The sequence below is a fragment of the Rhinatrema bivittatum genome, chromosome 8, assembly GCF_901001135.1.
Source record: "Rhinatrema bivittatum chromosome 8, aRhiBiv1.1, whole genome shotgun sequence".
Lineage (NCBI taxonomy): Eukaryota > Metazoa > Chordata > Amphibia > Gymnophiona > Rhinatrematidae > Rhinatrema > Rhinatrema bivittatum.
Window position 1 is genome coordinate 171,050,468 of NC_042622.1, and position 14,017 is coordinate 171,064,484.

Genomic DNA, 14,017 nt, shown 5'->3' on the forward strand with positions numbered 1-14,017 from the left:
TTGACTGGCACACTGAGCATGCCACCAACCCCGTGGTCACATGGGGTCCTCCTTCAGTCTCTTTTTTTCCACACAGCTGTTGCCTCGCGGTTAGTGGAGCTTTGTGAGAATTTCTTTCCTCACACTTTCCTCACGGAATAATTAGAAGTTTTTCTTCAAGTTTTTCCCCGCCCCGGGGTCCCCCATCACGCACTGATTCCTCCGGCATATGGTAAGTCTGTTTCGTGCTTTTACGGTCAGTTCCTGGCTGTCTATCTCCCAATGGCCAACGGCCACCAACCGCATGCCTCCTCTTTTTATCATGGTGACCGGTTTTCGGAAGTTCTTGGAGTGTTTGCGGATTATGTCCATAACGAACCCACATGACGTCTGCGTCCTGTGTCTCGGGCCTTCCCATGACGACCATCGGTGTCCCAGCTGTGCTCAGTTGACCCCCAAAGGCCGGCACACCCACCTGGACAAGATGGAGCACTTGTTTGGTTCCAAGCAATCTGCTCTATCGACTCCGATGATGGGTGCATCAAGTCGTGGGGACCAAACTGACTTGGGACCTTCCCCATCAAAGCCCCGTCGAGAAGACCGAGGAGTGGGAAACCGCCCCTCACCGGCATCAAGTCAGTTGAAGACTTCGGCATCATTGTCCTCAGTGCCAGAGAAGGACCAGGCTGAGCACTGTGGGAAACACCGGCACCAACAGTCATCACTGTCCAGTGCCGGCACTGACACCATAGTGGCATCGGCTTCAGCCGAGCCCCCTCCGAAGAGGCCCTGGGGAGAGGAGGCCCCATCCTCCTCTGGACCCGGGAGCCCAGAGCGTTCCCCACCGATATCGGTGCCAGGCACTGAGCCGCCAATGGACCCCCATGGACGCTCCGGTGACACCCATCCTGCCTCCTACTCCAGGGTCAGTTTTCTCAGTACCCTCATTCCGAGAGTAGTTGGACTGCGTGGTCCAACAGGCAGTGCTTAATGCCCTTTGGGGCTTTCAGCCACCACCGACGCTGGCCCCCATACCGGCATCGGAACTGGCACCCTTCATGGTGGCACTTCTCCTGGAAAGACTAGATGTACTGCTCGGTGCCTTGCCAACGCAGCCTGTGCCGGTGGACCCCTCGTGCCTTGCCAACCACCGGTGCCTCCTCCCATCTCAATCCTGATTTTGGGCTCCTCAGAGGAGGAAGATGCAGCTCCTCACCCATCTCCACGGGCAGAGCCGCCGATGACGGATCCCATCCCCGGGCTATTGGGCCTTCCGATGCCCCGACGTCCCTCACAGTTCCCGGTGCCCTCGGTGGCGGCACCACCGCTGCCGGTTCCACTTCACTGATCATCAGTGCCCACACCCCTTACTCTGGGTTTTAGCCTCCCTTCTCGACCCAGGCACTTTGCCAGTGAGGAGGAGTCCCCCTATGACCCATGGGGGGGCGCCTCATCTGAGCATTCCTCGAAGGCCTCCGAAGACCTTCTGTCAGAGCCTTCCCTCACAGAAGAGAGATGGCGCTTCCCTCCAGAGGATCTCTCCTTCGCAAGTTTTGTCAGGGAGATGGCGGAAACCATTCCCTTCCGACTTTCAGTGGAAAAGTGGCCACATGGCATCATCGGTGCACATCACCCCAATGGCCCGCCTAGCCATGAAGGTCATGCAATGGACCCTGCGGTCTCAGTGGCACTAAGCCACTCAGAAACTTTCGGCAATGGTCCAGATAACCAATCCACTCCAGCTCTCCCTCGCCTGGTGAGCAGAGGAATCCAACTTGAGCAAAGGACTTCCCTTTCAGCCCCCGGCTGCTCAGGTGACCTTGACCACGGACACCTCCAACCTAGGCTGGGGAGCCCATGTCAATGGCCTACAAACACAAGGGGTATCCTGGAACTCCGGGTGATGCAGTATGCCCTCTACGCATTCCAGGACTGCCTGTCCAACAAGGTCGTCTTGATCCAGATGGACAACCAGGTAGCCATGTGGTATGTGAACAAATAGGGAGGCACAGGCTCTTATCTCCTCTGCCAAGAGGCGGTGCAGATTTGGGCCTGGGCCCTGTCATGTTCCATGCTCCTGCAGGCCGTGTACTTGGCAGGCACCGAGAATGTGGTAGCAGACTGCCTCAGCCGGACATTCCAGCCCCACGAGTGGTCCCTTGAACCCCTGTGTAGCGGACCAGGATCTTCCACCAGTGGGGTCAGCCGAACGTAGATCTGTTTGCATCCTCACAGAACCACAAGGTGAATCGATTCTCTGTAGGATTTATCGCTGAAGATGATTTTTTTCAACTATTTGTTCATCTAAAATTATTTATGAATTTACAAGTCTTATCTTACAGAAATCCTTGTCTGGTCTTCTCATTGTTTTCAGTATCTTATAGACTAGTTCTTTTTATGTAGACTGGTTTCTATGTTTCATTTAAATCAGACACTATCTCTACTGCTGTTCACAAGACTGCTGTTCACAAGACTGCTGTTCACAAGACTGGAGTGTCTCCCCCAGATCCACCTGCCCGACTTTTCTCCACACCTCCCAGCCCCCCCTGCCCTTGTCACTTACCCCTACCCCCCCTTCGCCCGACCCATCCCCACCCCCTCTCCCCCCCCCCTAGCCATCCCTAGATCCTTGGGCCTCCTGGCCGTTATCATCTCCCCGAGTACACCTCTCTCTCTTTTGCACCTCCAGTTTCCCCTTAAATAAACCATATCCTAGTGAATACCCTCCCTCCCTCCCCATAACCTGCCCCCTGCCTATCCTCCTCCATTGCTCCCTCCCCCTTCCTCCCCCCGTTATCATTGATCCTTTGGTTCTCGTTGTATTCAGATTTTTGGTTCTGTTATTAATGTGTTATTGTTATATTGTTATATTGTTTCATTGTATTTCCCGCCTGAGTTCTTTGTAAACCGGCATGATGTGCTTCACGAATGTCGGTAAATAAAAGTTAATAAATAAATAAATAAATTATTGGATGTACATCGGGTTCTTCTTAGGTTTTTAGTAGTCTTTATCCTTGTTTTTGAAATCTAACAGATTGTTTTGATTATAGTGCTTTGTAAGGGCAACACAGCTTCTAAAACCTCTTTGGCCAGATTTTTTTTAAAGGAATTGATTTAAAAAAAGAAGCAATTGATTCAGCATTTTTATTTAGAGGTCCTTTGGGCACACTCAGTAAAAACTCAGTTTTTCTTCGGCAGCACTTCCACTCTTACCCTGGTGGATGATTGTAAGGCAGTTACTTGATCTTCCTTACATTCTTTCACTAAACATTTCAGTCTGGATGATCATGCAAAAGAGGACACAGCCTTTGGAACTGGTGTTCTCAGGGTGGCCCTAACTTCTTCCCTCCCAGATTAATTGGACTTGGGTACCTACTGCAGGTCTGGACCAGTGTAACAGGATGATAAAGAAGGAGAAATGTAGTTTTACCTGATTATTTCCTTTCCTTGAATTCTACTACAGCAGATCAGGATCCTCCTAGGAAGTTGGCCCTGCACAGTCTCTGAAGCAATGCCTCAGTTTACAGAGAATGATAAGAGGCAACCACAAGTTTACTTTTCGCTTCCTTTTTTTCTTTTTCTTCCTCTTCATTAATCCAAGAAAAGTTTGGAAGGATTGTTTCTTTGGAGGATCCTTTGTGTTTCAAATTATATAACAATTAAGATTTTGAATCAGTTGTTAGTTTTGCTTCCTTGACTTTGACATAAAAATATTTCATTTTTGCTAGAGCTGTATCATGGTAACTATAAGTGATGATGTTACAGAAAAAGGTGTGTCCGCACCTTGAATACTGTGTACAATTCTGGTTGCCGCATCTCAAAAAAGATATAGTTGTGATGGAGAAGGTACAGAGAAGAGTGACTAAAATGATAAAGGGGATGGAACAGCTCCCCTATGAGGAAAGGCTGAAGAGGTTAGGGCTGTTCAGCTTGGAGAAGATACGGCTGAGGGGTATATGATAGAGGTCTTTAAAATCATGAGAGGTCTTGAACGAGAAGATGTGAATCAGTTATTTACACTTTTGGAGAATAGAAGGACTAGGGGGCACTCCATGAAGTTAGCAAGTGGTACATTTAAGACTAATCGGAGAAAATTCGTTTTCACTCAATGCACAATTAAGCTCTGGAATTTCTTGCCAGAAGATGTGGTTAGTACAGTTAGTGTAGCTGGGTTTAAAAAAGGTGTGGATAAGTTCTTGAAGGAAAAATCCATTAACTGCTATTAATCAAGTTGACCTAGGGAATGGCCTCTGCTATTACTGGCATCAGTAGCATGGGATCTTCTTAGTGTTTGGGTACTTGCCAGGTTCCTGTGACTTGGTATGGCTTCTGTTGGAAACAGGATGCTGGGCTTGATGGACCCTTGGTCTGACCCAGCATGGCGATTTCTTATGTTCTCTTGTCTCCATCTATAGTAGTGAGAGAAACCTGGTATAGCAGGATTCAAAGAGAGGAAATTATGGGGTAGGAGTACATTCTGCATTTACTATAAGAGCATGTATAGAACACTATGTAAGAAATATTTTTCCAAAGTTGATACAGTAGCTTAATGTATTGGGCTGGACCACAGATTCTCATTAAGTTTTAAGATCATGTTTAAGTAACTCAGTCTCTTGCAATATCTGCTGCATTCCCAGATCTAACCTCAAAAGCTATGCTAAAAAATAACTAAAATGATTAATTTGTGAAGAAGGTGATCAATTTTATTATACAGTGTTGACAATTGTAAATTTTCACATTAAAAAAGAAATATGAAATTTATTCAACAGATTAAATAAAGAAAACACTTATATTCTAGAAAGGAGTCAGTTAACTCAAAAACATATTAATAAAAAATACAGCTTTTAGTTAAAAATGATATTTGTAGAATAAAAGTTGAATTTGAAATGGTAATTATTTTGTTTTGTTTAATTTAATAACAAGAAAATTACTGTACACATTTTTAACTCACAATCTTCAATGAAAAGTGATTTCTCAGTGCTATAAAATGTATTTCTAATGAATCTCTTTAGACTTCTTTCTTACAAAAATGAATTAAAATATGTTTGGGATATAAGTTAAAAAACAAGGGGCAGATTTCAAAATATTTCAGAATGCTTTATTTAGTACTGACAAATCACTTTGTAACAGAAGTTTCACAGAACAAGTGCAAACATTACACAGAAGTACAGAAAAAAATAACATTTACACAACATACATTTTTCAGTGTTTGATGAAAATTTATTTTAAATGTTAATTGTTTCATTGTTCTATTATAAAGGCACAGGTTGGCTAGGAAAGAAAGGTATAAACCCTCTTTTACTCAGTTATGGTTTAATTTTTGCCTGTTTAATTAACAGTTAATTTTTTCTGATTTATACAGGAAATATTCCAACATATTGCAGAAAATTACGATCAAAGATATATCAAAAAAAAGTTCAATACAGATAAAAGGATGTAATCTTGCCTGATATGTTGCATTATTTTTTGAATACTTTAGTAGTTGCTTTCATTGTGCCTGAACCACACATGATCTGTCGCTTTCATTTTAACTTCATAACTGGATTGTAAAATCTTATGCTTTGTTTGTGAATTGGTAACTTGAAGTGACTTATTTTTGTCACATATTGGTTCCCACAATACAGAACACACTAAACTTCTTTAGAAAATAATTGTTATGTTTGATGTTACTTTTGAAGTCTAATTAACAAACAAACAGTTTATGGTATTTCATTTTATTTAGTTAATAATTAATGAAAAAAGGCCTACTTTAAACCTAAATGCTTATCTTCTAACAATGTTTTATGCACCTTAATAACTCAGCTGACTTGAAGACTCCTGGTGTATAAAGCATCCAAAGAAGCATAATATTTAAATTTAGTTTAGGACCACGGTGTTTGTTTTGCTGCTTCAGTGTTCTGATCTATCCCCAGCATTCTACATCTCCCCTCAGTACACATTTTTCATAAAAGTGGAAATAAGATTAACTATAAGTAGGATCACATATAAATCATGAAGATTTGCTTTTCGTTAATGGGCATTGTTGTACTGGATGCAAAATTAAACCAATTATTTGTTGTTCTTGGTAAATCATGATGATAACAAACTAGATCAGACACTTACCTGTTTTACAGATTAATTAAGACCAGATGCACAAAATGTAAAATGTTTTATGTGTAAAATAAACTTTTAAATACTAAACTTACTAGTAAACATTCATACAAAATAACTTCAGCTTCCAAGAACAGTCTGAAATTTCTGTTTTTCAAAATGGAATCTAATGGTAATGAATTAATAGTAAGTTAAACCTGATCAGTCCTTTGTTTAAGGCAAATGGTGCATTTGTGTGAGTCCTTGATGTCAATGGAACCAGCTTCATTAAGCTCAGATTTCACCAATGTCACTGGAAATACAATTGATACAGCAGTCTGTTTACCTAATTTATGCAGTATTTTATGTAAGACTTTAAATGTATGTAACATTTATGTTATTGTGATGTACCTAATCTTTTACCACCAGAAATAAACAATAATTCAGTTTTCCTGTAGCAAAGTTTTTTACTCTGAGAAAAATAAATAAAATATGCACATTCATTTTTCAGAAGTGGAAACCACATTTGTTCAACAAATGTTATAATACTTCATGCAAAATAATAATTTTAAGTGCTATTTTAAACTAGATTCATTTGATCCAAATTTTTTAATGGATTTATTAGTTTTGTTTCAGTTTTGTTGAAAAGTGGCTACTAATTTGAGATCTTTGGAAACTTGAATTCCTTGTAACAGTATGCTCAATAAAATATACAGCAGTTATTATATATTCAGTATATCTAAGTATTAAAACAGTTCTTAGAAGACATGTTTAAAGTGTGTCATTCATGTAGATTACTGAATGTGCACAGATACAGAAGGAGAGCGTATTCTTGCATATTTATACATAGTGATCAACAATTCACAGCTTTATTAGAGACCTCCATAAATCAGAGTTGCTCCATTCATTTTACCAACAATTAGCTGCAAGGTGTATCACTGGATTCCCAAAAAGTTAAAATTGTATCCAAGGACATATAAAAAGTTAAACTTAGGTTTTCAAAAGTGTTGTTTGTGAGATATACAAAGAAATAGTTTGGGAGGTAGGCAGATCTTTGTTGAGGGTAAACAAAATCTATGGCATTAAAAATCCATACATATTAAGATCAGCAGAAAGACTGCTAGTTAATCTTATTTGATTCCCAGATTGTTACCATGCTTAAGGAAGACGAGCAATGCACTTTTGGTCTTTGAGTTTGACCTTTTTTTGTTTAGCAGTACATCTAAAATGAAGTGCTCTAATACCATCTGCCTGTTTGATTTACACAAGAATGTTCTTTCTGTACTAATAAATACTATAAAATGGTAGGTATGGGTGTGAGAGATATGTGCTCTCTTGGTGCGTATTTTGCAAAAAATGGCAAAAAGACAGACAACATGACTCCAACGATTGCCAGCATGTACCCCCATCCAATCTGGCAGTCTCCTGCATAGTAGATGCTTGAATTCTCACAGTATTTCTTCACGGTTGCAGAATTGAGGCCAAAAGGATAAACCAAAAGCCCAGAAGCCATGATGAACACTGTGGGAGAAGAAATTGGATTACTTTAAGAAATATTTCTAATTTCAAAACATTTAATCTTTATTTTCATCATGCTTTGAAAATCAGCTTAGGCTTTCTGTGGCCGAAAGTAAGCATGAAACCCGATAATTTTACCCTTAGTCGAAGTAAGCATTTGAGGTGGGGAAAGGATTTATGTATATGCTTTTCAGTTGTCAAACATATGCGTGTATATTTACATCCACAAAGTTGCATCTGCTTGGGTGCAAACCCATACATTTTCAAAGCAGACTTATTCACATTAGCCCAAATTTTCAAAGCATACTTAAGTCTGTGAGTAAAAGTACCTACAGACTTTAACCCTATGTAAGAAGTTATAAAATAACTCTTAATGTATATTAAATGACTAACAAACTGGGATATGTCATTTTTGGAAATACTAGGATATTCTAAGATATAAATTCTTTGATTGAGCAGGCTGCAAGTCCTAAAGGAAGAAGTGTTAATTGTCCATAAACTCTTTAATCAAGATACTGCAGCTGCCCTATGCAAATATTCCAAGAGTGGACAGTTTTACTTGTCTTGGAGGGTAAAGAAGTACTGGTGAAATTCAGAAAAATTGAGCTAGGTAACAGCAGTACTGTATAGACTAGTGCTATCTGCATTGCTCCCATAGATAAGCAGCTGAATTAGCCATGCTGTCTGGGTACGTCCTCCGTGCCACTAGGTGGCGGAGCTCTCTAAGATCACCCAAAGTCTTTTGGTGAGGTGTTCCTCCCTGCATACCAGCCGTGTCTCCTCGCAGCTCCTCAGTCCGTTTTTTTCCGCGCAACTGAGGGCACACGGAGCTCTTCTCTCAGTAAGGAAAAGAAAACTTCTGAGGAAAAAAATCTAACAGGAAACTGTTTTAAACCTTGGAAAAAGATTCTCCCTTCACTAAACATGCCTAGACCAGGTTTCAAGTTTTGTGAATGTGGAAAAGTAATGTGTGTCGGACAGACATCAATTTTGCTATTTATGCCTTGGTCCTAGACATGACCAGCCTAACTGCCCGGACTGCGGCCACATGTCCCCACGGGCTCAGCACCAGAAGGCTGAAAAAAAACTGCCCGTTTGAGACAGGGAGCATCGGGCTCGTATGCCCCCTCTGGATCTTAAGTTAAGTCGGCTCTGGGACCGCAGTCGACTCCAAAAGCCCAGGGTCATCGAAGGGCTACTTCTGCGGACCCTCCTAGTCCAAAGAAAAGTAAAAAATTACCGACCCAGCACGCGCAGACTCGGGAGATGCGCTGGGGACGCAATTTGTGTCGCATGCGTCAATGGCTTGTAATGTCGACGCACCTCCGACGCTCAAATGCGTCGAAGAAACTTCACTGCATCGAAAATCTAAAGCATTGAAGTAACATAAACGCACTGGAGCACCAGCGCTCCGACACATCGACTCCACGCATCGACACACTCAAGACACTGCATCGGTGCTGAAGCAACATGGCGCACAGCCTTTACGGCTGATGCATCCAAGATATACACCTAAGAAGCATCACACAGGACACAAAAGAAAAAAAAGTCCTTCACCTTTGGTGTTATAAATAGAAGAAAGTCCATCTTCTTCACGAAGATCCGAATCGCTTTCTTCCTTTGCTTCTTTGGAAACATCTCATCATCGTGGACTCTCAGATTTGCCAGAGCCACTTCACACCCTGCCGACTCCCCTGTGGAAGACGTCACTTCAGAGGCTCCTGAAGTTCCTGTTATAATTAGTGAGGTTTGGGTGGAGCCTTGGACACTGTGGCAGCTGACCATGCCCACGGGGGGAAGTCCCATGAGGGGCATGGCTCAGCTTAGGACACACAAACACAGAAATTGATCTTTTGTTAGACAATGTGGTGAAGCCACCAGAGATGGCAGTAGTGAGCAGTAGAAGTAGCCCGGCTGGCCTAGTATCCCTCAGGCGCTGGAACAGCGACTCCTCCGGTAGCAGTGCTGTAGTGGAAAGAACTGAGAATAATGAGTATAGTGGAATATGCACAAAGCCCCAGTATGGAGAACCCCAGGATAGGGAGAGCAGGCCCTCGAGGAGCGAGTATCTGAGAGCTGAGAGGCTCGAAGGTAATGTACTCACAGAGCGGTTCCATGTAGGAGATGGCACTAGGACTGGAGCTGAGGCAGGCCCTCGAGGAGCGAGTATCTGGTTCCAGGGAACAGCTCTGAGGTGAAGATGGTAGTACTCACTGGTGTTGAAGATAGCAAATCCTTCCAGGCAGAATAGAAGGTAGGAGCAGGCAGCTAGATAGGGAATATGGGCCCTCGAGGAGAGAGTACCGGTTTCCTGATAGCAAACTGAAAAGCAAGTGAGGCCCCCGAGGAGTGGGTACCCCATTAGCGTTAAGAGTCCAATGGAAAATTGGAAAGGCAGAGTAGCTGGGTACGGAGAGCGAATCCCATCCGTAAGATTCCCCTTGCTAACTCAAAGGCTAGCAAACATCGTAGGCTTTAAATATCCGGGCAGCATGACGACATCACAGGGGGACGCCCCTGAGGTTTGCAACAAGTAGGAAATAAGAGTGAGGGCCGTGCGGCGCACGCACCCTAAAGTACCAGTGGAGCATGGCAGGAGGCAGCTCCCAAGCCGGTCCGGGGACGCCAGAGAAGACGGCAGGCAGACGCCGCGGTAGCCAGGCGTCCATCCATAGTGAGAGGAGTTGCAAAGAAAGAGAGGTAGGCGGAGTGAAGCCGTTGGGAAGGGACAGTTGCAACAGTACCCCCATTCAAAGGGTGATCTCCTCTGCAGGTACCAGGTTTGGTTTCCAAGGATGCGAGAGATGAAACTGATCGAGCATCTCTTTGTCAAGGATATTAGCCAAAAGCTCCCAAGAATTTTCCTCGTGGCCAAAACCTTCCCATGAGAGAAGGTACTCCCAGGTTTTGCCTCGTTTGCAGACATCAAGAATGGCTTCGACCTTATATTCTAGATCATCTTCTACATTGATAGGAGATGGTTCCTGAGATTTGGAGGAGAATTCACTGATGATGAGTGGTTTCAGAAGTGAAACATAAAAAGAGTTATGGATGTTCAATCCAGGTGGTAACTTCAGACTGTAGGTAAGATTGCCAAGACGTCGGAGGATTGGAAATGGTCCAACTTAGTGAGGAGCAAATCGAGAGGAGGGTAACTTCAGTCTAAGGTGCTTAGTGGATAGCCAGACTTTGTCACCAGGTTGAAAGACAGGCGCTTTGGAATGATGAGCGTCATAAAAACGTTTGGCTTGATCACTCGCTTTTGAGTAGCATTGCTTTCGTTTTGAGTCCATAATTGATGGATTTCTTCAGCAGTGGAAAGAGCTGCTGGGGACGTCACTGAGAGCTTCAGTGGAAGTGGCGGTGATGGGGAAAGTCCATATACCACTTCAAATGGTGTTGATCCAGTTGATGTTGCTGGATGAGAATTAATGGCGAATTCAGCCCATGGTAACAGTTCGGCCAAGTTATTTTGACGGCAACTCACATAGGCCCACATGAACTGTGTCAGGATCCTATTCATCCGTTCTGTTTGGCCATTAGATTGAGGATGATAGGCAGATGTATAATCTAGAGAGATGTCGAAGAGTTTGCACAGGGCCTTCCAGAATCTTGCCATGAACTGTGATCCTCAATCCGAGACTATGTGCTTCGGTAGGCCGTGGAGGCGAAAGATATGGACTATGAAGAGCTTCGCAGGTTCCGAGGCTGAGGGTAAGCCAGGTAGTGCCACGAAGTGGGCCATCTTGCTGAAGCAGTCGAGTGTGACCCAGATGGTATTCATACCTCCAGAAGGAGGTAGATCAACTACAAAATCAGTAGCGATATGCGTCCAGGGCTGTTCCGGAGCTGAAAGCAGTTGCAGCATAAGAACATAAGAACATGCCACACTGGGTCAGACCAAGGGTCCATCAAGCCCAGCATCCTGTTTCCAACAGTGGCCAATCCAGGCCATAAGAACCTGGCAAGTACCCAAAAACTAAGTCTATTCCTTGTTACCATTGCTAGTAATAGCGGTGGTTATTATCTAAGTCAACTTAATTAATAGCAGGTAATGGACTTCTCGTCCAAGAATTTATCCAATCCTTTTTTAAGCACAGCTATACTAACTGCATTAACCACATCCTCTGGCAACAAATTCCAGAGTTTAATTGTGCGTTGAGTGAAAAAGAACTTTCTCTGATTAGTTTTAAATGTGCCACATGCTAACTTCATGGAGTGCCCCCTAGTCTTTCTATTATCCGAAAGAGTAAAAAACGATTCACATCTACCCGTTCTAGACCTCTCATGATTTTAAACACCTCTATCATATCCCCCCTCAGCTGTCTCTTCTCCAAGCTGAAAAGTCCTAACCTCTTTAGTCTTTCCTCATAGGGGAGCTGTTCCATTCCATTTATCATTTTGGTAACCCTTCTCTGTACCTTCTCCATCACTATTATATCTTTTTTGAGATGCGGCGACCAGAATTGTACACAATATTCAAGGTGCGGTCTTCACCATGGAGCGATACAGAGGCATTATGACATTTTCCTTTTTATTCACCATTTCCTTTCTAATAATTCCCAACATTCTGTTTGCTTTTTTGACTGCTCAGCACATTGAACCGATGATTTCAATGCGTTATCCACTATGATGCCTAGATCTCTTTCTTGGGTAGTAGCACCTAATATGGAACCTAACATTGTGTAACTATAGCATGGGTTATTTTTCCCTATATGCATCACCTTGCACTTGTCCACATTAAATTTCATCTGCCATTTAGATGTCCAATTTTCCAGCCTCACAAGGTCTTCCTGCAATTTATCACAATCTGCTTGTGATTTAACTACTCTGAACAATTTTATATCATCTGCAAATTTGATTACCTCACTCGTCATATTTCTTTCCAGATCATTTATAAATATATTGAAAAGTAAGGGTCCCAGTAGAGATCCCTGAGGCACTCCACTGCCCACTCCCTTCCACTGAGAAAATTGTCCATTCAATCCTATTCTCTGTTTCCTGTCTTTTAGCCAGTTTGTAATCCACGAAAGGACATCGTCACCTATCCCATGACTTTTTACTTTTCCTAGAAGCCTCTCATGAGGAACTTTGTCAAATGCCTTCTGAAAATCCAAGTACACCACATCTACCGGTTCACCTTTATCCACATGTTTATTAACTCCTTCAAAAAAGTGAAGCAGATTTGTGAGGCAAGACTTGCCTTGGGTAAAGCCATGCTGACTTTGTTCCATTAAACCATGTCTTTCTATATGTTCTGTGTTTTTGATGTTTAGAACACTTTCCACTATTTTTCCTGGCACTGAAGTCAGGCTAACCGGTCTGTAATTTCCCAGATCTCCCCTGGAGCCCTTTTTAAATATGGGGGTTACATTAGCTATCCTCCAGTCTTCAGGTACAATGGATGATTTTAATGATAGGTTACAAATTTTTACTAATAGGTCTGAAATTTCATTTTTTAGTTTCTTCAGAACTCTGGGGTGTATACCATCCGGTCCAGGTGATTTACTACTCTTCAGTTTATCAATCAGGTCTACCACATCTTCTAGGTTCACCGTGATTTGGTTCAGTCCATCTGAATCATTACCCATGAAAACCTTCTCCAGTACGGGTACCTCCCCAACATCCTCTTCAGTAAACACCGAAGAAAAGAAATCAGCAATTCTCACGGTTGGCCAGAAGTAGGTTTGTGCTTGGCACAGTTGGCACAGGATGCCACATAGGAGAGTGTATCTTCCTTGATAGTTGGCCACCAATAATACTTCTGTAGCTTCAGCAGGGTACGGCGTTGACTAGGATGGCTAGCCAGCTTGGAATCGTGTGCCCAATAGAGCACTTTCTTTCTGAGATGCTTTGGCACGATGGTTGTACCAGCGGCCACAGAATGAATAGCCGCTAAGACGACTCTCTTTGGGTCGATTATGTGCTGTGGCCCTTCCGGAAAATCCTCTGAGAGAAAGGAGCGTGATAGGGCATCAGCTCTGGTATTCTTGTCTCTGGGGCGATATTTGAGCACGAAGTCAAAGCGGTTGAAAAATAAGGACCATTTAGCTTGTCTATGGTTAAGACGTTGCGCAGGGCGGAGATACTCTACATTCTTATGGTCCATAAACACGGTAATTTGATGTTGAGCGCCTTCGAGCCAAGGCCGCCATTCCTCGAATGCCAGCTCAATAGCCAGGAGCTCTTTGTCACCGATTCCATAATTCTCTGCCGGAGAGAAACATCGTGAGAAGAAAGAGCAGGGACGTAAGGACTTGGAATCTCCAGTCTGGCTCAGAACAGCCCCCACACCGAAGTCAGAGGCGTCGACCTCTACGATGAATGGCTTGTTGGGGTCCAGATGACGTAGGCATGGTTCAGTGGAAAAGGCAGTCTTTAAATCTTCGAACGTGGAAATGGCCTCCACAGACCATTTAGAAGCATTGGCACCTTTCCGGGTCATAGCAGT

At 43.2% G+C, this 14,017-nt stretch overlaps 1 protein-coding gene across 1 annotated transcript in view; it reads right to left on the bottom strand.

Moving 5' to 3' along the window:
- Positions 1-4,558: 4,558 nt before the first annotated feature.
- The window catches only part of LOC115097723 (transmembrane protein 211-like), a 162,448-nt gene continuing 152,989 nt past the window's right edge, over positions 4,559-14,017 (bottom strand). The window contains exon 3 of the mRNA XM_029613723.1: positions 4,559-7,569. Coding sequence (XP_029469583.1) covers positions 7,343-7,569 — 227 coding nt within the window. The 3' untranslated portion in view covers positions 4,559-7,342. The remainder of the gene's footprint in view (positions 7,570-14,017) is intronic.